Genomic DNA, 21,556 nt, shown 5'->3' on the forward strand with positions numbered 1-21,556 from the left:
CACATTTGTAATACCAGTACCTGCATACCTGTTCATGTTCACTGCACCTGCGTGACAGCAGCACGCAGTGTTATATACCAGTCACTGCATACCTGTTCAGTGAACCTGTGTGTGTGACAGCTGCACATTTGTAATACCAGTCTGTGCATACCTGTTCATGTTTACTGCACCTGGGTGACAGCATGTAGTGTTATATAATAGTCACTGCATACATGTTCACTGTACTTGTGTGTGTGACAGCTGCACATTTGTAATACCAGTCACTGCATACCTGTTCATTTTCACTGCACCTGCGTGACAGCACGCAGCGTTATATACCAGTCACTGCATACCTGTTCAGTGTACCTGTGTGTGTGACAGCTGCACATTTGTAATACCAGTCCATGCATACCTGTTCATGTTTACTGCACCTGGGTGACAGCACACAGTTTCATATACCAGTCACTGCATACCTGTTTAGTATACCTGTGTGTGTGACCGCTGCACATTGTATTGATACCAGTCACTGCATACCTTTCCCTGCATCTGTGTGACTGCACATTGTTGTACCAGCAGTCACTGAATACCTTTCACTGCATCTGTGGCTGCACATTGTATTATACCTGGGAGTCAGTGCATACCTTTCGCTTGAATGGATGGCAGACTTGCCCTCAATAACAGATTCTCGTTAAAGGCTTGTAGTGTCATCTCTGGCACACGACGTTGGGTCAAGGGTCCATCTGACCACAGATGCCTGGTCTGCAAAGTATGGTCAGGGCAGGTACATTATTATAGAGCACATTGTGTCCTTCCTTGGATGTGTGGTGGTAGCCATTTCTCAGGCTCCCTCTCTGGACCGGAATCAAACACTGATTCCCCGGCCATTATGGTGCAGAAAGTACAATGAGAGTTGACCACACACAGTTGAATGAATGACAGACTTGCCCTCCATAACAAATTCCCATTGAAGGATTTCAAGTGTATTCATCATTATACAGGGCCTCAAAAGAGTCCTGTATTGTTCTTTTTCGTCACTACCTCCCTGAGTCGGGACTTGTGTGCCGTGCCTGCTTGCTGCCTTCCTTGGATGTGTGGTGGTAGCTGTTTCTCAGGCTCCCACTCCGGACCGGAATCGAACCCTGATTCTCTGGCCGTACCCTTTCTTTAACAATGGTAGAGAAAGTCTATAGAGGCGCTCTGGCTTTACATTGATCTACAATTGTGTTCTCCTTTCTCGATTGCCTGATGAAGCGGGATGTTGGCCCGTGAAACGCGTTGCAGCATATTTTGGAGATTGCTTTTGAAATAAATACAGTTGTAAATTAACGGCTGAATTTGGCCTGGTCATTTATGTACTTGAGGGAGGTGAATCCACCCATGTCCCTCCTTTTAGACGGATTTTAATTTTTTTAACCTGTTTTGGCGCCTCTATTATTCTTGTTTATTTATAATGGTAGAGAAAGAACCATCGACAGTCTGTGCAGCGATGAACCCCTGGACTACTGGGTGCGCAGGCTTGACCTGTGGCCAGAGGTGTCACAATTTGCCATTCAACTTCTGGCTTGCCCTGCCTCAAGCGTCCTAGAAAGGACCTTCAGCGCCGCTGGAGGCATTGTCAGTGAGAAGAGAAGTCGCCTAGGTAAAAAAAAGTGTTCAGTACCTCACCTTTATTAAAATGAATGAGGCATGGATCCCAGAGGACTACTGCCTGCCAGAAGACTAAGTCAGTCCCCACACACACAGCATCTCTGCCTGCACACCATGTGACTGCCTGCCCCAAAACTAAGGCAGTCCCCACACAGCATCTCTGCCTGCAGGCCGCTTGACTGCCTTCTCCGCCACCACCAACAGGGTCCAGGACTCCAGGTGGATTCCTGAACAAAAATAATAATTTTTCTGGTGCGTGTACATGCCTGCCTAATTTTTCTGGATGCACTGGGGCTGCAACAACAAAACAAAAGGCATGTACATGTGTCAATTCCCCTTCATGATTGTTACCTTGCCACGGTGAAGGGGCTTTTGCGTATCACAATAAAGCAATGCCCGCCGGCTATATGAGTGTGTTGGGGGGCACACCCAGGATAATAAGGTCGTTGCTTCATTGTGGACAGACCAAATTCGATCAGCTGGACAGTCACTGTTGTTCTGTCATTGAGCTACCTCAGCCCGGAGACCATATGGGCTTGAAAACCGATATGGCCTGCACACTCGGCATGGCGCACCAGTCCAGCACGGCCGTCACTACACAAACAGCTGTGTGCAGTGCGTTACACAGTGAGTTTGGTCTGCCAGTGTGAAGCAGTACACTAATTACACTACCTGATTGATGTATACACATGCAAGATGTTTTAAAGCACTTTATGCCTCCAATTTAGCATGCAATGTGATTTCTGCCCTTAAAACGCTGCTGTGCGTCAAATCCTGATTTTTTTTCCCCGGGACATTTGGCATGTATCCCACTCTGGCATGCCCCCCTCCAGGTGCTAGACCCCTTGAAACATCTTTTTCATCAATTTTGAAGTTTTGAAAGTTCGCCTCCCCATTAAAGTCTATTGCGGTTCGCAAAGTTCGCGCGAACGCAAACTTTTTCGGAAGTTCACATTCGAGGTTCGCAAACCTAAAATCAGAGGTTTGAGCCATCTCTAAGTATAGATAGCCAGGTATAGGTGCCCCAGTGTAGCCAGGTATAGGTGCCCCCAGTATAGGAAGCCAGTTATAGGTGCCCCCAGTATAGATAGCCAGGTATAAATATCCCTCTACTGAGCTAATTACCCACATTGGGCATTTTATTTCCCTTAGGGAACACTTTAAGTCATGGTTCTTATATTGGAAGGCACTGTTTCATTTCCTGTGTATAAAGCTTTATGCTCTGATGCCAAGTAAACTCACCTTTACAGAATATTTCCATGGAAACTCTTCCAGCAGATTTGCAGATTTACTGGATGATTAAGGGCACGTGTGCTGGAAGCCTTAGTGAGGCAACAAATATTTGATTTTTAAATACCAGTAGTTCTTTCCTCTGCTTCTTACCATGGACTGCTCTCTGCTGTTGCTGTAATTTGCGTGTGCTGATTTGATGTGTGCCACAGTTGGCAATGTAGACCAAAGCCAGGAAGTAGTGATGTATTTCGATGGCCTGCTTTTCTAAGGAGAAATAGCGCTGGTGATTTTTTTTTCCCCGATTTAATATCATCAGACCTGATCCAACTGTGGACTACAGAAAGCCAAAGTATTCAGCAATGATTTTGCAACCTTTTGCGATTGTTTCATATCATGAATAATAACAACAAAGGCATGAGTAACATCAGCTCCCAGGCTCCTGGAGTCCACCACTTAGAACAGAAATGTGTTTGGTTTTTATTATTTTGCTAACGATGAGGACAGTCTGTTCCTCTAGCCATTTTTATCTGTCTGTGTAAGCATTTACCTTGGCTGCTTTTTTACAGATAGTGTTCAGTTTTATAGAGATCCTGAATGGAATATAAATGTGAAGGCACACTTGACACATCATTTCTACACAATAAAAATGATGGAAATAAGATATTGAAGACTGGTTTGACAAGATGGGAATAACATTGAGGGGAACATATCAAGTAAAGCAGTGCCAGATTCTGAATATGATCAATCATATCATATATAGAGCACATCCACTATTTGACAAAAGTGAGTACGCCTCTCACATTTTGAAAGTATTTTTATTTTGTTATATCTTTTCATAGGACAACACTGAAGATATGACACTTTAACACAATGTAAAGTAGAGCCTGTATAACAGCGTAAGGTCTCTTTTGGACGGGAGGAAGAACTGCACGCCTGCGCCAGTGTATTTCGGTTGCAATCTGCAGACAATGCAAGTTGTAACACCTCGGGTGTCAAGTGCAAACGTGTGAGAGTATTACCTGGCGGCAGAGGACTGGGACAAGTCGAGCCTGAGTATGGCTGCAGCTGCACTCAGATATGACTCTATGGGGAAGCCGCCTGTCTAGTGTTGGTACTGGGTGCTAACAAGCACCTGGATGGTGCAGGAGAGCAACTGACAGGCAGTGACCCCGCCTGTCAGTTGCCTGTGTGGAAGAGGCCTTAATTTGCTGTCCCATCAAAATATTTCAAAATAACTGGCTAGGGGTAGACATTGGGAGTTTGGCTTATAAGCACACATTATTAGTTATTTTGGGGGGGAAATGTTGGGGGGCTCAGCCTATGCTCAGGACAGCTTATACGCGATTCTGTATGTCCTGTCAGCTACCTACCTGACCTACGTTCCTCTTCTATTAGCCTTGTTCTGGGCTGAGTTACAGAGGATGCCAATCTAGACACTTCTCTGAGCGTCATCTCTTTGTCTAGACAGTTTTCTTTCATTGTCATCACCTGAGGCACCCTCGTCTTTCACTCTTCGAACCTATTTCACATTTTTCCTTGATGCAGAAAGACATCAGAGCTGACAACCCATGTAAATCAATGCAAGTCAGTAGGCTGTCCACATCTACTTTGTTTTTTCCTTTCACGGAAAAAATATTTTTTTCTTCTTACACCTGTCCACTTTTTTTTTTATAGAATGGATAGGAGCTGAAGATGCTTGCACTTTAATATGTACAAGCGTACATCGAATGCATCAAAATGTGCAAGCAGAAAAGCATATAGCCAAAACACAAAACCAAACGTACATTGTACACATCAAGGTTCTCATAGATATAGGATGATTACTGCTGATCTGACTGTCAGGCTAGGAAACAGACTATAGGATAGCTTTTGCCTGACATCCAAGCTTTACTGATTTCACATGAAGAAAGGATCCATATTATTCTTCCAAGGAGATATGATTTTATAGGGCATAAATATTCTTACTTGACTAGTGTGAGCCAGATATTGATTTTACTAGTAGTATTACTGGTATTAATATGTGATACTTACTGTTATTACTTTAGTATCTTATATAACATCATCATCTTCCATTGCACTGTACAAAGTAGGAAACAACAGACATAAGTACACAATACAAAAGTGGTAAACATCAAATATCACGGAGCAAGTAAAAATGGCGCACAGCTCCGCTGGATCATTATGGCGCCGCCATTCAAATCAATGGTAAACGATGTCTGCAGTTTTCAAGCGTTACATTATGGCGCACGCATCGGATCCAGAAATTATGGCGCAGGCCAAACAATATTTAACATTTTCAGATATGTAGTACCAGTAACTTTAAAACGTTATTTATGGTTCCTCTGATCCCCCAGACCCCCCCCCCCCCCAGTGTACATTCTCTGCCCTACACAAGCAGATCTTATTAGCAGCTAATGGATGTACCTACACGCTGGAGGCTGTACTGATTCACCAATCACGCAGGAGGCGCTGCCCCAGAACCACCAATCACTGCTACTCATTTCTCTGCTCCGTCTCCTAATTGGACGCGCTGGTCTCGGAGGCGGGAGCATTGGGTCCAATTAGGAGACGGAGCAGGGAAATGAGTTGCGGTGATTGGCGGTTCTGGAACAGCACCCCCCCCCCGCATGATTGGTGGATTAGTACAGCTTCCAGCGTGCAGGTACATCCATTAGCTGCCTGTAATGCTTGGTGGTGTATTCTCCACAGTCAGCATGCAACGCATGAGCTGGCGTGGAGGAGGTACACACACTAGCACAAGGAAACAGGCTATCCCTAGTATAGTGGAGGGGAGGACTGACTCCAATAGGAGATTGTGGCGCACAGAGCCGGTGCAGATCTGACAGCCACAAACAATGCCTTCGTTATAACGTCTCAGCGCAAAGTAGCGCTGAGCGCATAAACCAGAACTGAGGAGATCAGGACAGGTAGACAGAATGAACGCTTGCTAGCTAGCGGCTACTTAGCGACAGCAAGCGTCCAAAACCAGACAGACTGGAATGAGGCAGCCAATGCGTTGCGGCGATGGCGTGCCTCACAAAGACAGGACAGGATAGTCAGAAAATAGCAGGATCGAGATAGATGAACGTAACACAGATAAATATACAATAAGTATGTTTTCCTAGCGTATTACAATTACAGCTATCAATGAAACTATTTGTAACGTCTGACCAACATATGCATACATCGGCAATGAACCGATATATGACATAAGCAGGAACGCTGACTAGGACTGTAGCAATACAGGGGACAGGACTCAGAAGGATTCGCTATCTCCTCGCAGAGATGAACGCAATCCACAAACGGTAACCAGGAGCAGGGTAACTACCTCAGCACGGGTGGTCACGGTACGCGCAACCTACCAAAACGTGCTGGAAAGCTGACTAACTGCACACAGGATATAAACAGTTCGTGTACGTATACATCAGCGACACTGATGTATCAACATAACACAAATACAAGGAAAATAATAAACGTGCTGGTATGCATATATATGGGCAATGAACCAATATATGATGCAAAACCAGCAAAGTATCTTTAGAACAAGAAACACGATCGGGGCTGAAGCGACAGCAAGACTGGCTTACACTGAAGCTATGAAAACCCAAGGAAACCCTGCAGGAAGCAGATCTTTATACTGAGGTCATCCAATGGGAGCAGACATGCAGATTCCCACACAGGTGAATGATAATCAGTCACAAGCTGACAGCAGGGAAAGACAGACAAAGCTATGCAGCTTGCATGGAAAGACATCAGAACTGCCTGAGCTGCAGCACTACTACTTCCAGCAACACCTGCTGCAGCAGCGATCATTACAGTACCCCCGCCCTTAAAAGCGGATTCCAGACGCTTTTCAAAACTGAAATTCCCAACAAAACAGTCTGACTGATAATTCATGATGACCGGGACAGCCTGGCAAGACCGAATTCCAGAATCAGTCCCCACAAGACTGGACCCATCAGAACCAGAACCTACAGAACCATGCCCATCAGTACTACAAGCCCCAGTGTGACACCCATCAGAACCATGATTTCCAGAAGAAAGCCCTCCGAAACTCCCTGAGCGATACCCACCGCCTTCCAGGAACCGTTCAGAAACGCCAAAGCCTTTGCAATGCCCACCGGTACTGTCTTTACCAACACAAAACCCACTGTTGAACCAGTCCAAGGCACCAGGACAAGTTTTCTCGGAGACCTCCCAGAACACCTTGAAGCTCCAAAGAGATCCCCATAGGTCAGAATGCCCCTTAGGCTCACATGGAGAACCATCAAGAACCCCTATGGAACCTAGGGCAATTCCCGAGTCAGGGCCACAAGGACAAACATCAATATCAGGGCTTTCAGGGACCAGAACCATCTCTGGGCATGCAGGCAGACTGGCAACATCAGAACATGTTCCAACTAAGGAAGCATCAGAGCACGCTAACACCTTAGACACACTTGGGCATTCTGGCACACAAAGAACATCTGGGCACACTGGCACAAGAGAAACCTCTGGGCACGTCAAGGAACTGTGAGCCTCAGGGTCAGCCAAGACGGGACCAAAACCAGGACCGGCCCAAAAAAAATCATCATGACTAGACTTCGCAACTACTGGATTTTTACACGAGAATGCAGGATCAGACTTAGATGTCGCTGATTCCAGCAAAGTCAATAACAAATCAGATTCAGGGGCACTAACAAGACAGGACAAATCTTCTGATGTATGCACTGAACCAGATAGGGACTCCACAACTACCTCTGGACTGGACAGAGACTCATTTAATATACTGGATTGGAGCTCATGAGGCGCTGCAGAACAAGTCAGTATTGCAGCAGCCCCCACTGGACTAGGCAAAACTGAAGAATTCCCTGGACAGGAAGGGGACTCTGGAACCTCTGCCACAGCGGCCAGAGAACCAGAATCTTTCAGGATACAAGGCAGGGTTTCAGGAATGCTTACTAAATCAGACTGAAATTCTGAGACTTCTGTTATTTTGACCAGAGAATCAGAATTATCCATGTTACAGGGCAAGACTTCTGAAACATGCAGAGGACAGGGCTGGAGTTCCTCGGCTGTTACAACACTGGAGAGGGACTCAACAACATTGGTTAAATCAGACTGTGTACAGGGCAAGGTATCTGACACACTTGCTGACGAGGACAATATTTCAATGGCTTCTGCTTTGCTGGGCAGAAATTCATCAAGTTTTATTAGAGCAGACTGTAATTCCAAAACAGCTGCTAGACAAGTGAATATTACTGCAACACCAACTGAGGTAAGCAGTGCTTCAGACTCCTCTGCTAGAGGGTTTAAAGTATCCAAAGTACTGGGTGAAGCATAAGACTCTGCGACCACAGCTTCACTGGACAGGATCACTGAACAGTCCATATTGCAGGGCAAAACCATGGAAGCACCTGCTGGACAGCATAATGATTCTGTGACCTGAGTTTCATTGGAGAGATCTACTGCACAATTCATGGTACAGGGCAAATTTATTGGAAAATTTTCTGAACAAGGTAATAATTCTGCGATTTCAGGTTCACATAGCAGATGCTCTGAGCTATTCACGAAAGTAGAGCGAGGTGTAGAAACAGGAAGATCAAGACACAATGTTTGCGCATCTGAATCACCATTCATTTGTAAAATTGGAAAATTCAGATGCTGGGGTTCTGAGGTTACTAGACAGGATTGCTGGGACTCGGAAACTGATGTAGTGCATCTATTGGCATCTGCTGGATCAGACAGGAGTTGAACTTTATTAACACAGGTAATTTCTGCAGAAGTGTTTGCAGAGACAGGCAAGATTTTTCTGGTGTCTGTTTCACTAAAAGAGTCATGAGTACTGGCTAGGCTGGACTCGGAAGTCAGCAGGACCTCTGGATTCTCTGCTGAGAAATTTGCGCAGGGCAAGGTTAAGAATGTATCAGTGGCTTCTGTTTTACTGGGAAGTAACACTGAGTTATCCATGGTACAGGGTGGAATTGCAGGAACTTCAATTTCACACAAAAAGAGCTCCGAATCACCTGCTGAATCAGCCAAAGGTGCTGAAGCAGGCGGGTCAGAACGCCAAATTTGCGAATTCGGAGTCACATACAAATCATCCAAAATCAGTTCCCACACATCAATCAAAGGAGCCACACAGTCATACCTACACACACCAGCCTCTATTAGGTTATAGGCTGACTTAATGCATACGTTCAATACCATTTCACTTTTTGCACTGTAAAATTGACAAAATGAACTTGAATCATTCTTCCATTCACAGACCAGGGCTTCCATCTCTCCCCTCTCGAATGGAGGATCCCATGCATACTTAACAGCGAAACATTTAGGCTGATCACAGTCTGCAGATATGATTGTGGCAGGCACATGTATAGGGTTAATTAGCAGGTGATTGGCAGATTCCTTATTCTTAAGAATCTCCAATACCTGTAGCAAGTGTTGAACTGTAGTGTATGCAAACTTCCCTTGGTTCACAAATAAGTTGATTTGTTCAATACTCTGTAATATCTCATCATAATCATACTCAGATAATTCTTTTAAACAAAAATCTTTATTTTCCCTAGCCAGGGAGGAAAGTTCATTAGTAGTTTCATAAGTCCATTTAACTCCCCTGAAAGACAATTGCATTTCATTATCTGTTAATGGCAGAATCTCATTATAGGTCTCAGTCGCTAAGGATAACGATTCTGCAGATTGGACACGTTTCTTAGAACGTTTGCGTTTTGCCTTTGACCTTGCTGTTTTTGGTGATTTATTCAAAGCTGCAGGAAAATTATCAGTAACACTTTCTGCTTGCTGCTCATTCTTGCAAGCAATTGAAGGAGCAGCTGATTGGCCTGCTGCCAGGAGTTCATTAAGAGGAAAAGGCAATGGATCTATGCGCAACCAGTTATGGATCACAAACGCTAGAAATTCCAGCGGTCTCTCTTTCAAATCGGAATGATTGAGAACATCAAATGCCCACTGGAATAATTCCCCTTTAAACAAAATATAACTTAGTTGGAGTGCCCAGGTTGAAACAGGAGTCGCTTGGAGATCAGGATTGGTCAGGAACCTGGCACATTCAGAGAAAAACTCATTTTCTGTTTCAGAGCCAAGTTCTTCAAATTTCTTAAAGGAACAGGAACCATAATTAACAGTGTCATACTTTCTGGGAATCCCCCCCACAATGGGGATTGGTAATGGGGTTTTCATAATGTAACGCTTGGTGGTGTATTCTCCACAGTCAGCATGCAACGCATGAGCTGGCGTGGAGGAGGTACACACACTAGCACAAGGAAACAGGCTATCCCTAGTATAGTGGAGGGGAGGACTGACTCCAATAGGAGATTGTGGCGCACAGAGCCGGTGCAGATCTGACAGCTACAAACAATGCCTTCGTTATAACGTCTCAGCGCAAAGTAGCGCTGAGCGCATAAACCAGAACTGAGGAGATCAGGACAGGTAGACAGAATGAACGCTTGCTAGCTAGCGGCTACTTAGCGACAGCAAGCGTCCAAAACCAGACAGACTGGAATGAGGCAGCCAATGCGTTGCGGCGATGGCGTGCCTCACAAAGACAGGACAGGATAGTCAGAAAATAGCAGGATCGAGATAGATGAACGTAACACAGATAAATATACAATAAGTATGTTTTCCTAGCGTATTACAATTACAGCTATCAATGAAACTATTTGTAACGTCTGACCAACATATGCATACATCGGCAATGAACCGATATATGACATAAGCAGGAACGCTGACTAGGACTGGAGCAATACAGGGGACAGGACTCAGAAGGATTCGCTATCTCTTCGCAGAGATGAACGCAATCCACAAACGGTAACAGGACAAGATTCAGAAGGATTCGTTATCTCCTCGCAGAGATGAACGCAATCCACAAACGGTAACCAGGAGCAGGGTAACTACCTCAGCACGGGTGGTCACGGTACGCGCAACCTACCAAAACGTGCTGGAAAGCTGACTAACTGCACACAGGATATAAACAGTTCGTGTACGTATACATCAGCGACACTGATGTATCAACGTAACACAAATACAAGGAAAATAATAAACGTGCTGGTATGCATATATATGGGCAATGAACCAATATATGATGCAAAACCAGCAAAGTATCTTTAGAACAAGAAACACGATCGGGGCTGAAGCGACAGCAAGACTGGCTTACACTGAAGCTATGAAAACCCAAGGAAACCCTGCAGGAAGCAGATCTTTATACTGAGGTCATCCAATGGGAGCAGACATGCAGATTCCCACACAGGTGAATGATAATCAGTCACAAGCTGACAGCAGGGAAAGACAGACAAAGCTATGCAGCTTGCATGGAAAGACATCAGAACTGCCTGAGCTGCAGCACTACTACTTCCAGCAACACCTGCTGCAGCAGCGATCATTACACTGCCCCTAAGATTTGCTCGTGTAGGATTATTGTAGGATATATTTCAAACCAGGGGCTGAGGGGGGCACGGTTAGAGGAGATCACCGGGAGACAAAACTGGACATGCAAGAGTTAGACACTGGACCTGCGAGGACGGGAAGAAGACAGTAACCGGAGGACACAGTGGGACATGGGGGGAGGAATAAAAGGAACGATAAATAACGTTTTAAACTTACTACATATCCCTAAAATGATAATTATCGTTTTAAAAGATTTATCGGCGGCACCATGCGCCATTTTTTCTGCCGCGCCATTTTTCACTGTACCCCAAATATCATGGTGGCTAATACACACCACGTCTAACAAACATACAGCACAACAACAGCGAACAACACCAATAGGGAGAGCTTACAATTTAAACAAATAGACCCTTATTCAATTCGCTTTGTCTCCTAATGCTTCATACACACTTGAGATAACAATCTTTGGAAAAGGCAAGATCACAGACCAATTTTACCCCATTCCTTATGAGTATGAGAGCCATACTCTACACAGTCTATTCTATGGAGCTGCACTCCCCATCAGATAAAATCTTTTGCAGGATGCTGCACACAAAGATGCTGTACACACTCAAAAGATCATTATCTGCAAAAGATCTGTTCCTGCAAAATATCCATTCCTGCAAAATGCATTCATAGTCTATGAGATCTGCAGATCATCATACACACCTTGTTTAACAGACATTCATCTGCAGATCTGGCAATCATCTGCAGATCTGAAAATCCACCCTGGTGAATCTGATCTGCAGATGATCTGCAGATGATTGTCTGTTAAACCAAGTGTGTATGATGATCTGCAGATCTCATAGACTATGAATGCATTTTGCAGGAATGGATCTTTTGCAGGAACAGATCTTTTGCAGATAATGATCTTTTGAGTGTGTACAGCATCTTTGTGTGCAGCATCTTGCAAAGATTTTATTTGTTGGGGAGTGCAGCTCCATAGAATAGACTGTGTAGAGTATGGCTCTCATATTACATGGAAGGGGGTAAAATTGGTCTGTGATCTTGCCTTTTCCAAAGACTTTTATCTAAAGTGTGTATGAAGCATAAGTTTTCTCCTAGGAGATATTTTTTCATCTTCTTTTTAAAATAACTTTTCAGTACTCTGCAACTGAAAAAGTACCAAAAAGTAAGTGAAGAAGTACTGTCAAAATGATTCAATTTTTTTGCTTGTGAATGGCTTAAAAGTCATTTTATTGATAGGTTGTGACGATATCACCTAGGAGAAAACTTGTTGCTCCTAGGTAACTCCAGGTTATCAACCACAGCAATTGTTGCTGTCCACATCACTACTTTGCATGGTGGGTTAAGGCTAGGCCCCCACCAGGGGAATGTTAGTTAAGCTACACCTGGGGAGATCTGTTAGCATTAGACATCAAAATGGAGGGTTCTGTGTGAGAATAGGGTTAAGTTAGGACATAGTAAAATATTGGTAAAATTTCTTAGCCATTTTTACTTGTAAGGCTAGGGGAACTGGGTATCTTCTTACTAATGTTGTTTAACATGTACTGTATACCATGGACTGTTGCAAACATTGTAATTCTCCATATTTGTATACCAATCACTGTTGTTGACATTTTACACCAGACACCAGCAGATGCTGTAGTTCTATAGCAGGCACATCAGTGGGTGCTGTCGTTTTACTCCGAACTCTCGAAGAAGCTTTAGGTAATGGGATAGGCCCAGAACAAACTTTTTAGCAGATCTTTAAATTGTAGCAGCACTATGGTAGGTGCTGTAGTTCTCCATTATGCATAGTGGCAGGTGATGAACTTGTGATAGTAAAATAGATGTTGTAGCTATGAAAAAAAAATCCATGAAAATGAAACAATGTGCAGTTGGTGGCTTAAAAGCAATTCTGAAGCCAAAATAAATGTATGAGATAATGAATTGTATGTGTAGTACAGCTAAGAAATAGAACATTAGTAGCAAAGAATAGAGTATCATATTGTTTTCCAGCACAGGAAGAGTTAAAAAAAAAACTTCAATTGTTATCAATGCAAAACAGCTTCTCTGCACTCTTCGACTATGGGTCGAATACAGTCCTATTTTCTGAAGCACTTAAACAGCCAAGTAACAGTAAGATACAGCTTGAGTTAAGGTTTTAACTACTAGCCAACCGCTGCACGCTAATTGGCCCCAGGACTGCTCCATGCCAATTGGCATGAACAGCTTTCAATGGGGCTAGCAGGAGATTGCGTGCATCTCCGCCTCTGCCTTCATTCTCCCAGCAGATTGCCGCTCGGAGACTGTTAGACGGCGAAACCCCCGTCTAATTATGCTGTACAGTGCTGCGATCTAAGGCAGCACTGTACTGGGGGCAGCCGTGTGGCATGGCTGTCCCCCTGGGATACAGAAGAGCGATGAAGCCTATGACAGCCGATCGCTGTCATTGGCTGACTGGGGGGAGGGAGTCAAAATAAATAAATAAATAGCATAATTAATAAAAAAAAAAAACAACATAAATATTTATAAAAAAAATAAAATAAACACTGGGGCAGCGATCAGACCCCACCAACAGAGAGCTCTTTTATTGGGGTGAAAAGGGGGGGGGGATCATTTGTGTGCTGAGTTGTGCGGCCCTGCAGCGAAGCTTTAAAGCTCCAGTGGCCTACTTACAGAAAAATGGCCTGGTCTTTAGGAGGGTGTAACACTGCAGCCCTCAAGTGATTAATGCAGGAAAGTTTAAAGGGTCATTATTTCTGTTTTGTTTAATAGTTTAAAAGACAGAGGGTCATATCCTATTCCAGGTGAAAAGTAGCTTGCAGATGCGAGCTACTTATCACCTTGCCATCGCATGAACGCCGATCATTAGGGAGCATTACTCAGGCGAAAGCCTGAGCGATGCTCCCTTTTACCGGGTGATGGGGAGTGAGGCTTTACCCTGTGGTGCTGTCCTTCAGCACCGCTGCCTTACTCAACACATGCGCAAACACGCCGAACATCTGCCGCCATCTTCCGCCACTGCATCTGGGGGTATACTTGAATAAGGAGGCCCCCAGAGCTCCCTGTCGGGCCGCCACACATCTCTGAAGCCCCCCACACAGCTGCACTGGGCACCCCTTTCGATATACATATACCTGCTAATCACCTGCTGCTTTTTACCGCAAGTTTCCCATCGCGTAATTACAGTGTATGAGTAATTTGTGTGAATCGGAGCCTCAGCAAAGCATCTTTGAAGCTCCCACTGGGACTCCCCTTTGGTCCACTGTCTGAGCCAATGAAATGGCTCAGACAGTGGACCAATTGGGAGCCCCGGCAGGAGCTTCAAAGATGCATTGCCGGGGTACTGATTAAAGGAGACCCCCAGATGCAGCGGCAACGACGTGAGTTAGTGAGCTAACGCTCATGTCTGCTGGAAAGCATTGCTTCCCTGAGACATGAAAAGGGCAATTAGATATCATGTAAAGAAATCACTGAGCGATTATATCACCAAAGTGAGTTATTTTCAGCCCAGGAGGGAGTCTTAAGTTAAATAGGATAAGGCGATGCTCCCATTGCCTAAATTAAGAGCTAGCAATATGATATGGCCGAGTGTGGTTTTAAAACTGCCACTGTGACAGAATGATGTAATGTTATAAAATAAAAAGCTATGTAACTGAAAATAAAAATTTGAGACTATTTACTTTGCTACTAATGTTCTATTAATTATTTGTACTACACATACACACATTTTTTCTTTGTCCTCAAATTGGACATAAAATCGACATTAGTGTAGCTACAAAGTTAATTTTACACCAGCTTCCCAGTACTGTGTGTGTGCGCGAGCATGTATGTTAGTACAGGTGTGTGTGTGTGTGTGTGTGTGTGTGTGTGTGTATGTGTGTGTGTGCGCGAGCATGTATGTTAGTACAGGTGTGTGTGTGTGTGTGTGTGAGTGTGTGTGTGTGTGTGTGTATGTGTATGTGTGTGTATGTGTGTGTGTATGTTATACACCCAAACATCTTAGTAGGAGGAGGGGTACACTATGAATAAATATGATTTTTTTAGCGCTATAGCCATAATGAAGCACTAATGTTCTCTCTGTTTCATGGCCCTGAAACACAGTTGCCTCTGCATCTCTTATGTCTACACCACTATTAAATGGCATAAAAAAGAACATGGCACAGATTTCTTTGGTTTGAAATAAATTATTCAGCTACTTGAAATGTAGATTAAGCAGAGGACAAGATGCTAATGTATTTGTTTTGACAGATGAACTGTGTCCGACTCTGAAGAGCGAAGGACTTGGCACAGGATGGGAGGCAAGCACAAATAATACAGGTACGGCTAAAGAAATAGCGCTGCTGACCTGACACTGCGTTTATCTGTCACTTGTGATTTTCAAGACATCAAAGCAGTTCAGTTTCACAGTTATTTTATCCTGATCGCCTGTGTTCCTTTTTATCAGATGATTTGCCAGTTTCCACAGTGTAAACCTGTTAAGTGAGAATTTTATTTCCTTCTGTGGAGTATATCTTCTGTTTTAGCTTTTTTCTTGCAAATGTAGGAGTCTCACAGCTTATTTGTAGGTGTCTGGAAGCTGGCACGCTGTGATGTATGTATCATCGCAAAGGCGAGCCTTTTCTTCTAACCAACAAAATTATTTGCTGCCCAAGGCCGATTCCCCGCTGTATTTTTTAGCCTTGCTGTAGATCATTATCTTGGAAGCTTTATGCCAGTCGGCACAAATTTCTGATGCCAAGGAAAAGTAATAAGATGGTTGACAAAAGAAGATATTTTTCTACTTACATACAAAGATGTCTTTCTAGCTATTTACTAGATTAAATATACAGTAAAAATATACACCGGTTACATGACAACTACATCTAGGATTAAATGCACAAATTTGGAATCAAATGACTGAAATGATTCTAAAACACAAATACAACTCATCCAGAGTCAGCCCCTCTCCCACCATTGAAAGGGGTGTCTAGAATATGCCTGCTGCTGCCATTCCTCATCTAAATTCGGTTCTAGTGTATTGACAGATGGCAGGATAGTAATCTCCAGCGGAAATCCTGGGTGAGAAGAGGAGTGTAACCTTTCGAAGACATTGTGTAGTTTTAGATAGTTCTGTATACTCTCTGTACAATCTACGGTATCTGTAAGTATTCATCATTGTTGGCATGGCTGGGTGATCTATAAATAGTGTTTAAGTGGAACTGAACCAAGTTGACAAAATGTAGTTAACAGTGAAGCCACATTGGTAAATTGTCCTATCACCACACTGCAGCTAATGCAGTGCAGGGAGGATGCAATACCCACACCGCCCACCATGCTACTCTCACTTTTACAGAAGGCACTGATTAAGCCTCGGATCTTTGCCCCTAACTATGTGCCTGAGGCTGCAGGACTGGAGCTGGGTGGTGAGTAACATCGCTCTCCGACTCGGCTGAGAGTGGGGACGTTTGGGAAGGTCAGGGAGCTGTCTCTGCTACATAAGGCACCAGAGAGGTACATGCCTACAGTGACTTATGATAAATCCAGCACTGTCCATTTCATTTTGAGCTACACTGGGTGGATAAGGTCTGGGAGATTGGTGAGGGGGAACTTTAATTAATTAATTTAATTGTTGAATGTTGATCTAGATATTCTGTGTCAACCTGACTTGCCCCTTGGAACCTAATGTCAACTTGACATGTACAAATGAGGGTTTGCTTGCTATGATGACTTCATCAGTGCAGGGTTGTGAAACAGATATATGTCTGAAAATGTATGGTCTACAGGACAGGCTTTCTTAAAGGGGTCCTGTGGAGTTAAAAAAAAAGCAAAACAGACACTTACCTGGAGCTTCCATCAGCCCCCTGTAGCTTTCATGTCCCGCGCCATCCTCCTACGATCCTCTGTTCCACGCCACCGGCACTGGTCAATTATTCGTCTAACAAGATGAATAGTGCGTGTTCCCTCTTGCGTCTCCGGAAGCTTACTGTGTAGGCACAGTATGAGGTTTTCTCGTACTCCTCCTGTGCAGTAAGCTCCCGGAGACACAAGCGGGAGCGAGCACGCGCGCGGCCATGGCCACGCAGCCACAGTCTCACTGAAGGGATAATTAGACCGGGACGGCGGTGGGGAACAGACGATCGTAGGATGACGGTGCGGGACATGACAGCTCCAGGGGGCCGATAGAAGCCCAGGTAAGTTTCTGTTTTTGTTTTGTTTTGTTTAACTCCACAGAACTCATTTAAAGTGAAACTTAACGGAGGAATAAAAAAAAAGTTTCACTTACCTGGGGTTTCCCCCAGCCCCCTGCAGACGTCCAGTGCCTGCACCATCTCAAACTGAAACTCTAGTCCTCTGCAGGCTGCTAGTTTTTTTTTTTTAATTTTCGGTGCAGGCCATTGCGCAATCGAGTACAGGTGCAGTAAGAAACTAGTTGCCTGTGGGGGTCCGGAAAAGATGGCGCAGGCACAGAACTTCTCTGCAGGTGGCTGGGGGAAGCCCCAGGTAAATGAAACTTTTTTTTTATTATTCCTTAAGGTGCATACACACATCAGACTATAGTCTTTGGAAAATGAAAGATCACAGACCAATCTTACCACCTTCCATGTACTATGAGAGCCATACCTACACAGTCTATTCTATGGAGCTGAACTCCCCATCAGACAGAAATCTTTGCAAGATGCTGCACACAAACATGCTGCACACACTCAAAAGTTCAGTATCTGCAAAAGATCTGTTCCTGCCAAAAATCCATTCTTGCAAATTGCAATGATAGTCTATGAGATCTGCAGATCATCATACACACATGATTTAACTGACATTCATCTGCAGATCAGATTCACCAGGATGGATTTTCAGATCTGCAGATGATTGCTTGATCTGCAGATGAATGTCAGTTAAATCATGTGTGTATGTGGATCTGCAGATCTCATAGACTATCATTGCAATTTGCAGGAACAGATCTTTGGCAGGAACAGATCTTTTGCAGATACTGATCTTTTGTGTCTGTACAGCATCTGTGTGTGCAGCATCTTGCAAAGATTTTTTTCTGATGGGGAGTTCAGCTCCATAGAATAGACTGTGTAGAGTATGACTCTCATACTACATGGAAGGGGGTAAGATTGGTCTGTGATCTTTCATTTTCCAAAGACTATAGTCTGATGTGTGTATATGCACCTTTAGTTAAGGTTCACTGTAAGTGAAAAAATCCTTTGCACTATATCTAATTCACAAGCTCTAATATACAGGAATTTGTAACCTAGCAATCATTATAGAAGAGATCCTAGTGATATCTAGAGACAGACAGTCATTTTCTGTGGGGGAAAAAAATAAAACAAAATCCTCTAACTTACTGTATTGTCTTCGTTGAACATGGTTACAAGAATTCCCATGTAGTAAATGTATATATATATTTTTCTTTTCAAATGTACAAACTATCTGCATGAAATTCAGATTTTCCTGAAAGCTATTTCTGAGTAAACACAGCTGAGCATTCTCAGAAAATAAATACTCCTCGCTCTCCACTACAACACATTCACATATTTTCCCAATCTGCTGTTACTTTAAACCTGCCTCCTTCCCCCAAAAGATGAATAAATGCTTCAGACTTAAGTGCTCATAAATTCAGCTTTTAGTGCCGTTAGATTAAATTCAGTGTCCGCGCAGCGTTCTTTCTTTTCCCACCGTCACAGCTACTTTCACTATCTTTTCCAATCTTCTTTGTTTCCTCCACTTGGAAACTTTGTCAGACAATGTAATTTTCTTAACAGCCTAGTAAATAATTTCACTTGTATATTGGAAACTTTTAAATGCAATTTATTTTGGATTCCGTCGGCGCTTTTTGTGTACATTAGAAGCGTTCCTTCAAACATTGATAAATAGAAGCAATATCATAAGATAAGAGCAGTGTTGTTTTGACATGCATGCCCTGCAGAGAGACATTAATTTGTGTTAGCAGACACATGCTGATTGTGATTCTTCTAGAGGCTGAAGCAGCACATAAAAACTAGACACAGTTTTAGTCTTACTAGGTTTCCTGTTTAAGGAAATTGCTTTAAAAAAAAAAAAAAAACGAAATAAGTGCTAAAATATTGAGACTTGTTATAAATCTTTCTCATTTTTTGTTATCCAGGATTTAATTTGATCAAGAGGTTTTCTCTCCAGAGAACTAGCTCAATAAAGAAGATTCGAAACCCCAAAGGACCTGTAATTATGAGATTAGGAGGGACCAGTCTTGTGGAACAGACAGTGTGAGTAAAAAAATAATGATGATTGTGGTATAAAACATTATATTTAAGTAACAATCACTTCCGATTACTTCACAAGTCATACTCCACTTGTATTTCTGACCTCACAAATAAAGTGGTCCTTGAAAGTTTGTAAACCCTTTAAAAGGTTCTATATTTTTATATAAATGTGACCCTATCAGTTTCAAACAAGTCTTAAAAGTATGTGAAGAAAGTCTAGTCAAACAAATTAAACAAAAATGTATTTTGTCATGTATTTATTAATATACCTGAATTGGAACAGAAAAGTTGATTTTTACTTACTTGGGGCTTCTTTCAGCCCCTCATAGTCTGTCAGGTCCCTCAGTGTCCTCTGGGTCCCTTCCTATGTGCTACTGCCCCCTCCTGTCCTTTCTTCACCTCCTCTATTGTGCTCCCTTTGCCAGGAGCATTCTGTGCATGTGCGGTACAATTCTTTTGAGAAACGCCCAATTGCAGAATGCTCCTGATAATGGGAGACCGTGCATGTGACCAGAAGTCCAGATGCAGATCTTTCTGAGGGGGCAGTGACACATAGGAGGGCACCTGGTGGACACCTGACATACTAGGGGGGGGATGGAAGAAGCCCCAGGTAAGTAGAAACCCACTTTTTTGTCCCAATTCAGGTGTGCTTTAAAAAACTATCCAATAACGTGTTTGTGTATGGCAAAAGTAACTAAGGGCTTGAGCACACTGTTGCGTTGCTGAGCAGACTTCAGCAACATGTGTCAGTGGGTGAAACTCAGAGACATCAGACAGTGAATAGACAGCATTGTTGGATAGGCACACTAATGCACTGCACAGCAGTGTGGTCTGAAAACACTGCTAGATGCATTTCTGAATGCAACGCAGCACTGTCTCATTCAGCAGAGTTGAATGGGGCAGCAATGCAAAAGGGTGCAATGTAGGGTCCATGCATTTGTGTAAAACACACAGCCACCTGCACCATTGCAGATCAAAGTGTAGTGTGTTCTTCTCAGTTCTAAATTATGCTCTCAGAATTTGATGCTCCTTGCGCAGCAAACAACTGCAGCTGAACATTTGGACAAAGGGAAATACTGGTTATTAGGCAGTTGGACACAGCCATTATTTCCCTCAATGCAACAAGGCTCCCACAGTGTGATGTCAGGACCTAGGTGCTGACATCACACTGTGGTAGGGTCTTCACCACAATTTCAGCCATACAGACCCCCCTGATGATCTATTTGAGAAAAGGTAAAGATTTCTCAAGGGAAAAGGGACCTCAGCTACTAACCGACCAATCACTGGTTACAGTTCCTCTTTAACTCTAAAATTAATGTGAGGAAACACACCAACATCCAAGAGCTGAAGCTGTTCTGTATAAAGGAATAGACTGAAGTTCCTCTGAGTCAATGTGTTGGACTGATCAGCAGCACCACTGTAAATACAATACAACCTGCCTTCTCCACTCCAACTCTTATCTTCTAGTGTAATTTTTACTCAAGACCTTATCTCACTCGGATCTACAACAGCAGCATTTGCTATTCTCTGGAACTGAATTGCAATAACTGAAATAACATGAGAATACTTTTATTAAATGCATTGTGGATTTCTGAACCTCTTCTGAACACACACAGCTGAAATCTATGCCCTGTTTGGAGCTTTTTGTCCGTGCCAGGGTGTAGATTTCAAGCAACTGTCGCCACACACTCCTGCTGCTATTGCCACTTTGTTGCTGCTAAACTCAGCTGTAATGACAGCTAAGCTCTGTGTGCTGGTCAGGAGTTGGCAACTGATCATGTGATCACTCTGACCTGATCAAAGTGATTACAATTGAAAACTAAAAAAAAGGCCCTAGTCCTGCCTGCCATCCAGAAAAGGTTAATATTTGCCAATGGCAGTCACCATTAACAAGCAAAATGCAAAACACTAGGACTTCCCTTCCTTTGTTTCCTCTAGTTTGACTTCCTAGAAGCCCCAAAAATAAATATTGTCGATTGAAAGCATTATAGAGAACTGTCTGAAGGTATTGGAGCCTCAAAAGTCCATCCGGTCCTGGGCTCTGAGGAAGAAATATTTTGAAGAGTATCATACTTCTACATCATCTTAATTTTTTTCGCTTGGTC

At 43.4% G+C, this 21,556-nt stretch overlaps 1 protein-coding gene across 1 annotated transcript in view; it reads left to right on the forward strand.

Annotated features, from left to right (window-relative positions):
• The window catches only part of COL16A1 (collagen type XVI alpha 1 chain), a 296,365-nt gene that overhangs the window by 21,192 nt on the left and 253,617 nt on the right, over positions 1-21,556 (forward strand). Inside the window, exons 3-4 of the mRNA XM_068266105.1 lie at positions 15,478-15,546; positions 19,337-19,454. Coding sequence (XP_068122206.1) covers positions 15,478-15,546; positions 19,337-19,454 — 187 coding nt within the window. The remainder of the gene's footprint in view (positions 1-15,477; positions 15,547-19,336; positions 19,455-21,556) is intronic.

Source organism: Hyperolius riggenbachi, chromosome 2 (assembly GCF_040937935.1).
Source record: "Hyperolius riggenbachi isolate aHypRig1 chromosome 2, aHypRig1.pri, whole genome shotgun sequence".
Lineage (NCBI taxonomy): Eukaryota > Metazoa > Chordata > Amphibia > Anura > Hyperoliidae > Hyperolius > Hyperolius riggenbachi.